At 47.5% G+C, this 9,990-nt stretch overlaps 1 protein-coding gene across 1 annotated transcript; it reads right to left on the bottom strand.

Moving 5' to 3' along the window:
• Positions 1-2,839: 2,839 nt before the first annotated feature.
• On the bottom strand, positions 2,840-9,285 carry KCNV2 (potassium voltage-gated channel modifier subfamily V member 2). The gene is made up of 2 exons (XM_074954086.1): positions 7,645-9,285; positions 2,840-3,590 (listed from the first exon to the last, which is right to left on the bottom strand). The coding sequence occupies exons 1-2, from the start codon at positions 9,196-9,198 to the stop codon at positions 3,306-3,308; spliced, it is 1,839 nt and encodes a 612-aa protein (XP_074810187.1). The 5' UTR covers positions 9,199-9,285; the 3' UTR covers positions 2,840-3,305.
• Positions 9,286-9,990: the final 705 nt, after the last annotated feature.

The raw sequence follows: 9,990 nt of genomic DNA, 5'->3' as shown, positions 1-9,990 counted from the left end.
CCTCCAGGTCCCCGCTCTTCCCCAGCGGCCAGCTCCCAGTCCCTCAAGGGCCCAGAGGGGCCCCTCCCTGTCCCCTTAGCCCTCCATGGCCATCTAGCTCCTTGGGGGTTCTTTCCCTGTGCCCCCAGGTCCCAGTCCCTCAAGTTCCTGGGGTGCGGGGGGCTCCCTGTCCCCTTAGAACCCCTGCATGTCCACTTAGCTCCCAGGGGCTCCCTCCCTGTGCCTTCAAGTCCCAGCCCCCCTAGCTCTCAAGAGGCCACCCTCCCTCTGCCCCTGAGGCAGGGCCGCCGGGGGGGGGGGGTGCAAGGGGCCAAGTGGGGTCCCGCAGACAGGGCAGGGGCAATTTCAGCAGCAATTCGGCAGCAGGTCTTTCAGTCCTGCTCTTCCTCATCGGTGGCACTTTGGCAGCAGCTTCAGTCTTTTGTGGCAATTCGGTGGCAGGTCCTCCTGTCCTCTTTTTTCTTCGGTGGCGTGACTTGGGTTTTTCTTTTTTTCTTCTTCGCCGCTTGGGGCGGCAAAACTAACTTTTTTTTTATGGAAAGGGCCCCCGAAATTGCTTTGGCCCAGGCCCCCTGAATCCGCTGGGTGGCACTGCCTCTAGGTCCCATTATCCCCAGTTCTCAGGGTGTCCCCCAGGTCTTTGCTGTTCCCCCAGGCTGTTCTCTGACCCCCCCACCCCCAGCTCCTCATTCTCCCTAGCTCTCAGGGGCTCCATCTTTTTCTTGCTTATCCCAAAGGGAGGTGTTAGTGCAGGGTGTTGGAGATATTTTTAGGCACAAACCTTCCTCCATCACCACCCACCTGAGCTACCTTCAGTACACTGGAACGTTTGCATTTGAACTGCCTCCATCCCCCAACAACCTACCTTCCCTGGGGCTGGGAAGGAGCACATGAAGGGGGATGCTCAGTATTGGGGTGTGGGGAGAGATCTGCCCTTTTGGAGTCTCCCCCCATGTCGCTCTCCCCCTCACCCCCCACATCCCCACACCAGTGAGCCTCTGTACTCCTCTGGTTCCCACCCCCCACCCCGCCCCCCGCTTTTCTGGGGCTCTCAGGTCACCATGCTTCTCTGTCACTATTGCCCTCTGGTTTCTGGGCCACCCCTTGGACTGTTGTATGGAGCCCAGGCACGCAGTAGGGGCTGGGGCAATGAGGCGGTGGGTGGTAGTGGGAGCCAGGGGGTGCCAAAATACAAGTTCACCTAGGGTGCTGTTTTCCCTCCGGCCAGCCCTGGTACTCTGAATACTGTTTTTGAAGTGAGAGTTGACAGGCGGGGTTATAACAGGTTTGCCTGGTGGGAGAGAGTGAGAAAAGCAACTGGGTTGCTAATTGCCTTCTCCATTGATAAAAAAAAATAGTTCTCCCTGCTTAACACCACGTTTAATGTTCATGGCTACGGCAGAGTTAATACTGTTCCCTTTTCTGTCTCAGCTGTCTGAGAGACTGCCTCACACTGAGGTCTCCAGTGGGACTTCAAGACCTGACCTTGGCAATTTACAGTCAGCTGTACAATGCAAACAACAAGCAAGAGCCGAGCCATTTTAAAGGCACATCCCCTGTCATGTTATTTTGCTATGAAATGACATCAATCCTCATTACTTCCTCTAAAGAGCTGACCTCTTTCCCCATTTTACGCCATATATGAAGGCACATAAATAACATTTCTAACGTTCAGATCATTGCCCTCATTCCTATTTTAACCCCCCGCCATGATGTGTCTTAAGTGAAAAGAATGTTCCCAGTGAACTAAACTAATGAACCCCTATGTCCACTTGATTTTGGCTGTAGCTAATTTAGAGTCAGAGTCTGCTATTCTTCCTAATAGGGCGTTAGGTAGACCTTGTTATGTTATGCAAATAAGCCCATTGATTTCAAATGATGTTCTCATGGAATACAATACTACTGAAGGTGACTGGGGGTGTGTGTGAGAGACAGAGAGAGAATTAGATCCTCAGTATGTACATGATTCTATCATGCGGATCAATGTATACTCATATCCTCATTTATTATGATTTTATCAATGTTGAAACAAATTCAAATGCTTCTTTTCTTATAAGTATAGTTTCAAAACTACTGGAAGATCTATTGCTAAGATCATGGGGAAGAAAATGCCCTATTAGCTAACCATGTCCTTTCCCTTTTGATGGGCAGGGATGGTGTCCTTAGCCTTTGTTTGCCAGAAGCTGGGAATGGGTGACAGGGGATGGATCACTTGCTGATTACCTGTTCTGTTCATTCCCGCTGAAGCACCTGGCATTGGCTACTGTCAGAAGCCAGGATACTGGGCTAAATGGACCTTTGGTCTGACCCAGTATGCCTGCTCTTATGTTTTCAGAACTGTATTTTAACTTAGATCTGAACCACAACGAACCCATATAGTTCTTAACACACTAATAGACGATATTAACTTTAAACACGGTTGCTCATATAAAGTACATTTAGTTTACATCTGTATTCTTAAACAGATTTTTTTGCATTAAAATGGGCTTGGAAATCTATCACAAACATTTAGCCAAACTTACTAACCAGTTCTTTGCCATTAGGGCGGATATTAATGGAAAAAACAAAAAAGAATAAAATCAACATTTTTCTCACTCCTAAAGTTACTCGCTCTGGGCCAGGAAGCAAGTACAATTCTGCAAGGCTGCATTAAAAATAATATTGGCAAATCGAACCATGAACTATGTGGTATAGGACAAATAAGGTCCAAAAACCTAAGAAAGACGTTGTTTATATGTGAAAGCAACCGATGTAGCTATAGCGGGTCCATACTATCTGTGTCCGCGCCATGTTTAAAAACCTAATACATAACCTATTTCTGCACTGCAAAGCAATATATTTTCCCCCCTTCTACATCTGTTTAATTTTTGAGGTAAGAGTCATCCTGCCTTTTGCTGAGTAGCAGCCACTGCATGGGAACAGACTCGGTTTCTTTTGATTTGGCCACGGTGGGTCATTATTGTAGGATGTGTATCAGGCATGGCGTTACAGCCCTGAGTCAGCTGTACAACTCAAAGTCTCTGGCTGGATAATTCATCGAGCGCCATCAACACTGGCGTCGCACATATAAACCAGGCGCATTGCTGCTGTAATAACGAGGACCAGCAAAAAGACGCCGAGAAGAAACTGTAGTCAAATAGATCTGTAATTTTTTAAAAAGACTAAAGTTTGAGATTTGCCTTCAGTATTTTCTTATTCCTTTTAGAGCTGTTGCTTTATCTTTATTTGACTTGGGTGATCCGTTGTAATAGTGTTTCCTCTGCTTTCCCCTTCTGCTCCTCTGTCCTTTTATCTTTCCTGGAGTATTAATTGTATCTAGGCCTTGGTAAATAATGGGTTGGGCCTTCTTCACAGCACTCAGACATTTTCTTCCTGGCTCGTCGTATAAAGTCAATCTTGCCTCTTTCCTTCCTTACAGCTGTATACTCATAGGCCTTCAGTTTGCTGTAATAGTCTGAGAATTTATTGTAGAGGATGGAGATGGGCATTCCATTCAGAATTATTCCAAAAGCAATGCAGAGGAAAGCAAACAGGCACCCGAGGTGAGTTTCTGGACACATGTCACCATAGCCCACTGTAGAGATGCTGACCTATAGGCAAATCAATAGTAATCTATTAGCCAAACAGAGGAGCGCACACACACACACCTTTCTTTAATCTAGCCAGCTGGGGAATATGGATTTTTCAGCACAGTTAAGCTATTTTGAACATTTGTATACTAAAAGCCTGAATTATTACACACTGACTCTACATTGTTCCCCCCGCCCCCTCACAGGTTACCATCCCAAAGTTTAAAAACTATCCTTAAATAATTAACCCCACTGTTGTAATTAGGAAGACCTCTGGATTCCGCTGTGTGCTGCAGACAGCATCCCTGAGCCAACCACACGCAGGTCTGCATAGATGGTAGTGTGTGTTATGTCCAGGGGCATGGACACAGATTTATGACCAGACCCATCCAGTGACCCTCCCACTCTGTGCAACTAGCTGCAGTAGAGGCTGGGTTGAAGCTGCATGACAGCCTTGTGCCCTTACCCTGTTTTTAAGGAACGGACTGGTCTTCACCTCTCCCCCCAACCCCCATTCACTTCAGCCCAATAACTTGGGCTTTGAGGGTGAAGTATGTGTGAAGTGAATTTTACCTTTACCTGTCAGGTGCATAAAGTGGTGAATGTGGTGAAGAGCGGGGCCCAGACTTGAAGTGTGTCCTCTAGCAGTGAAATACATTTTAAAACACTTGCCTTTGGGAAGAATGGTTCATCAGCTCATTTTAATATGGATTTTTTTAAAATAAGGAGACTAAGGAAGTGTGTAAATAACAAAGAGCCTTTTCAGCTGATTAAAAGTTTGTTTTGTTTGAAGTGTATGTCAATAAGTGAGTGATTATTCTTCCTGCTCAAATTCTGCCATGTTACAGGCACAGAGGGGATGGTGGCTGAGTGCATAGGATTGCCCTGGGACTTTTAACTGAAGTTTGAGCACTGGGAAACCTTTTGACACCAGATCTCAGTGACAACCGTAGCTGTTTCAGTGAAATCATTTTTAAAGTTCAGGAAATAATTCTTTAGGCACCACCATATTACGTGAAAGTGTGAATCTTACCATCTCGTTATCCATAGCTCTTCTGAGACTTTAATGCATGCCCTTCTTCACCCAGGAGCATTTTTTTTCCTGCTCTGCCATACACTGATGGGGAAGGTATTATGCTGGCTTTTTACATTGACATGAAATACTTCAACAGTTAGAAACTGCCCAAATAACATTTAGTCTAGCATAGATCCCAAGAGGGAATTACCAGTCTATGTCTACTACATACATTTTGATGTTTGTGAACTTTGTTTTCATTTAGTTCATAATCCTGTGTCTGTGTATAATAATAATAAGAAACATGCTAGCAGAAATGGCTAAAACACAGGAAGGTGTAGTCCCAGCCCAGTGTTCTTGTGATTATAGCACTGAATTAATTTTTGAACATTATGGCAGGCAGTGTGCCAGCTTCTCACCTTTTAGACAGAATGTTATTTCAGATGAATGAAACAGTAGATTACATGGGGCTGCACCTGTACCATAAAAGGCATTAGGCATTTGGTTTAATAGCACTGAAGTCACTGGCATTGAATGATCATAAAGGCTCAATATCTTCAAATACTGAGTTGAAAGCAAGATATATATCTACCATAGCCCCTACAAGATTATTATCCTGTGCTAAGGGTTTAGTCCTCTTACATTCACTCTTGTGTTACACATGAGAATTTTGAGGATATAATCATTTGTGTGTGTGACTGACAAAGCTATCCACTATTTAACCTATCTGAATCTCTTAATTTTTTCCTATAATGCATGGGGGTAAAAGAGAGCCATGCCACGTAATTACTATTTGCACATTAAAGACAGTCCTGCAAACCCTTGCTCTTATGTACAAACCTTTTTTAACAGAATCCCATTAAGTCTAACAGGAATACTTGGATGAATAAAGACTATTCGCATCAATAAGCGTTTGCAGGATTGGGCTGTATGTATTTTTACTGCTTCCGGGCTCTATGAATGATTGGATGTATGCAGAAAAGTGGCACCCATGGGTCTTGGTTTACTGTCCTAATATTCCACTGGAGTGTTCAGCATGAAATTTATAACCTCTGGGTGTACTATATCTGTTGATTAAATGGGAACCTGCAAAGGCAAAATGTTGCATTCCAGTAACTTTTCCAATATGTGCTGGGCACCCCAGTATCCAGGCTCAGGGGCACTCAGCACATGAAGTTAAAAAATAATGCAACTAGATTTTTCTGCTGGTAGCTGGAGTGATGCAAAAGGACTGGAAAGGAGTTCGGTCTCCCAAGCTAGAGCTTCCAGAGCTGGCAGAGAGCCAGAAAAGAAGTGCACAGCTGTAGCCCACAGTCTGGGGTGTCTGTCAGGGATGTGGCCAGCAGACTTGCGGTTTGGCTATTCTGAGTTGACCCATGGCTCCTTAGAGGCCAGAGTCAGCTGCTGTAAAAAGGAGTAGCCCTAACTATGCATCTGAAGAAGTGGGTTTTACCCACAAAAGCTTATACCCAAAGAAATCTGTTAGTCTTTAAGGTGCCACTGGACTCCTTGTTGTTTTTGGGGCTAGGACTGGCCCTAGAATCAGGGAACTGCAAGCAGAGCCTTTGCACCCCTTCTCCCTACAAATGCTCCTCCCAGACGATACTGGCTGCAACTGAGATTTGAGCCCTTTGTTCTTTCAGCACTAGCCATATTACCATGTTTCTCACTCTAGTCTGACAATCTAGCATGCACCATGCTGTCCTGCCACAGCTATCACAGAATAACAATAGACCTGTGGCCTTCCCGCTCTTTCATTCTGCAGACCACTTCACAAAGGAACAATCTCTTCCTCCCCAACCCCCAAACTATGAGTCCCTGCATGTTTAATGCTGTGGCTGAGAAGAAAGGTTCTGTGGGACACTGCTAATGCATAGGCTCTCCTAGCTTGGCTTTTAGGGGTACTCAGTCAGCACCTCGGAGTAAAGTCAGTGGTGGGCCAGCCTTCAGCCCTGCCATGATAGTAGGGTAGCATGGGGAAAATCTGTACAAATGGGCCCTGGCTCAGCCTAAGAGAGTGCGTCCCCCATTTTGGGAAATGCTGTGCAACAGACTGAAGTCCTCTGTTTAGTCACAAGTACAGCACAGACAATGGCTGTGAAAGATTCCCTGTGCAGATTTGCCCCTGTGCCTCAAACCCCATCCACAAGTGTAAACGCTAAAGATGAAAAGGTCCCTCAGGTTCCATGTCAGCTCAGTCTCTGGCCTCTCAGCTAAGACCACCAGCAACCATGCCATTGGTGATTTTGCAATATGAACCTCTGCCCACTAGGAACTAGCCTGAGACCACCTACTCATTCCTCCTAAACAGCCACGACATGTCATGTCATCAACTTCCTGTCACTACTGACCTATACTAGATTGAAACTAGTGACCTAGATGCAAAAGGCTCTGTATCCCATTACCAATCCCTTGAGCCATTCAGACCCCACCTGATCTATTTTTGTCTGCCACTGGTATTGTATAAATTACAACCAAATGCCATTTTGAGTGTGTTGTAGAGATGCCACCTACCATTGGACAACTGCCCGTTACAAAATATTTTACAGGGCCAGGCATCTGCAGCTACTTCAACTTCCATAAAGTTGGAGGATTTAAATGTTGAGAGATGTAATCAGAACAACCTTTTGTCATGCTGGGTCAGTGCAGCCTTTTACAAACTCCCCCCAAAAAGGGGGGGGAAAACCCTGTACAATACATTTATCACAAACTACTAGCAGTATACTTCTCTGCAATGCTGACACTTCCCCCACCCACATACAAATCCTCCCCCCCTTTCTTTAATGAGCAGCAGTGGAAGCGGATGTGTGTGGCATAGTCACAAATAGCCACCGACTTCCAGCTCTGCTTCACTGATTATACCCTGATGCAGTAACCGATGTAAGCTTGCAGCAGAGGTGAGTGTGTGTGTGCGAGAGCTCATGTCCTGTAAAAGCAAAGCTCAGAATTCGGAACAGATGTTCACAAATCCGGGATGGCCCTGCTGTTTTCATGACAGGCAGCCAATCTCGCAGGGGAGGGAGCAATGGCTACCCGGCAAAGTGCAATGCATTTACTTACAGCAGCCCACCACCACGCATGGGGGATGCTGGTGAAGCTGGTGCTGGAGACGTCGTGCTCCACAGAGTAGACCATGGCGGAGAAGGCGAAGATGCCCATGGCAATGAAGAGCAAGAGGCAGCCCACCTGCTGGTAGCACTGCCGCAGGGTAAAGCCGAAGGCGCGCAGGCCTGTGGAGTGGCGGGCCAGCTTGAGGATGCGGAAGATCCGCATCAGGCGCATGATGCGCAGCACTTGCCCTACTTTGCTCACCCGTCCCACCTTCTCAATGTCATGCTTGTGCTGAGAGCCCCGGCCTCGGGGCTGGTCATCGTCGGCAAAGCACTCCAGCAGCAGCTGGAAGTAAAGGGGGAGGATGGCGATGAGATCCACGGCATTGAGGGGGCTGCTCGCGAAGCGGCGCAGGTCTGGGGTGGAGACCAGCCGCAGCAGATACTCCAGGGTGAAGAAGGCGATGCACAGCGTCTCGACGTGCTCCAGCATAGGGCGACTCTCTCCGCTTTTCCTGTCCACCTGCTGCATCTCTTCCACAGTGTTGAGAGCCAGTGCCACCACAGAGACGAGCACAAAAAGGCTGGAGGCCACCCCCATAGCCTTGGCGCTGACAGAGGAGAAGGGCTTCTCCATTAGGTTCCAGAGGCGCCAACGCTGGGGGCCATAGTAGCGCATGTGGTGGAAGAGCTGCTCGCTCTCCTGGGACTCCGCCTGGGCACGCAGTTCCCGCTGCACCTTCAGCTGCTCGCTCAGCTCGTCACGCCGCTCCTCGAAGCAGATGCGGCAGCAGCGTGGTGTATATTTGAGCCGCACCCCCCAGTAGCTCAGCTCCTCCAGGAAGCTGAGTGGGCACAGCTCGTCACGCACCTGCAGCACCCCAGAGGCGTAGAAGTTGTAGACCAGCTGGAAGACAGCGGGGTCCCGATCAAAGAAGTACTCATCCCCCTGAACTGCATAGTCATCGCACAGACCCAGCTGGCGACGGCGATCGGTGGACGTGGCCAAGCGGCCCAGACGGGTCTTAGGGTAGATGGCCACTGCCTGGTAGGTGAGGCGGTAACTTTTGCCACCTACATTTATGTTCAGCATGGAAGAAGCAGACGCTGCTGTTCTGGAGGAGAAGGCAGGGGGGCTGGGAAATGGTGACAAGAACTTGCTTCTCTCCTGAGATGGATTTTGCAGCTGCCTTTCATCTTCCTCCTCTTCTTCTTCCTCCTCCTCCTCCTCCACATAATAGTGGTAGTTCCCCTCAGTTTCCACAGGCAGCACAGACTGAGAGGCCCATGGAGTAGTAGCAGAAACCACACTCTTCGTCTGTGAGCGCATTCTTTCTTTCTCCTCTCCCGCATTGGTTTCTGGGGGAACAATATTTGTTGCAGCTCCTTCCCTTCCTTTACAGTCTGAGAATGGGAATGGTCTCCTTTGGTTAAACTTCAACATGATGCTTCTCTCTCCTCCTCCTCTCCTTCCTTTGCCTTCACCTGACTGAGGGACTAACACCAGTCCCCACTGCCACCACCACTGAGACAAAGAGTGCTTCTTTCTTTCCCTCTGGAGCATCAAACACAGCGGCAGTTTCACATTTCTCTCCCGTCCAGCCACCTCCTCCAGTTGTTGTTAAAGCTCAGGCAGGGACACAGACACACTGGGACTGCTGTTGACCGCTTTAATCTTGCTGACAGGGAAGATCTGAGTGCTCAGAGAAGGGGATTTAAAGGCTATTATCCTGTTTCAGCCCCGGCTCCCTCAGTCTGTGACGTGAATGATTATGGATCCATAAATCTGTGGATAATCAGGAGAAAAAGACAGAGTTTTATTGCTAATAAAAAAGGGCATTTCCCAACCCCCAGTTTGTATGTGCTCAGGATTCTCTGAACCGGAAAAAAGAGGGTGAGGGGGAAATAGGGAACAGTATCGATGCCTTTCACCAGACACAGCTGCAGATTGTTTGAATGTTCCATAATCGTAATAAAAATAATTCATCATTATTATACATTGACCTTCTTTAGTGATGGTCACCCATCGCTCTTAAAGCTCTTTGCAAAAGGTGGGTGAGTATATTTAGTCGCACTTTCCCTTGGCAAAACGAAAATGCGGTTGGAGAATCAACATACCACCTATTCAGTGAAGGGCTGAGAAAACTCACTGCGCGTACAGGCCCTCTAAGGACTGCTCCAACAAAACCAGAGAAGCTCGGATTTGGCACTCCTGATATTTCTAAGATAAGCTAAAAGGCAGAAAAAAAGATTCCCCTCTCTCCCAATTCTGCCCCTCTCTCCCAACATTCAAGCCTTTTTTATGCATCATAGAGAAGCAAAAGGGGTACAAGGCCATTTAATGTTCCCCGTACCA

This window comes from Natator depressus, chromosome 5 (genome assembly GCF_965152275.1).
Source record: "Natator depressus isolate rNatDep1 chromosome 5, rNatDep2.hap1, whole genome shotgun sequence".
Lineage (NCBI taxonomy): Eukaryota > Metazoa > Chordata > Testudines > Cheloniidae > Natator > Natator depressus.
This window is presented reverse-complemented; position numbering and strand designations above follow the sequence as displayed.

Bases quoted from the DNA above. Each gene is read 5' to 3' on its own strand.
- KCNV2 (XM_074954086.1), bottom strand. From the start codon at position 9,198: ATGCTCCAGAGGGAAAGAAAGAAGCACTCTTTGTCTCAGTGGTGGTGG. The intron at 3,591-7,644 runs GTAAGTAAATGC...ATTTGCCTATAG, and splicing joins ATGCGTGGTGGTGGGCTGCT to GTCAGCATCTCTACAGTGGG.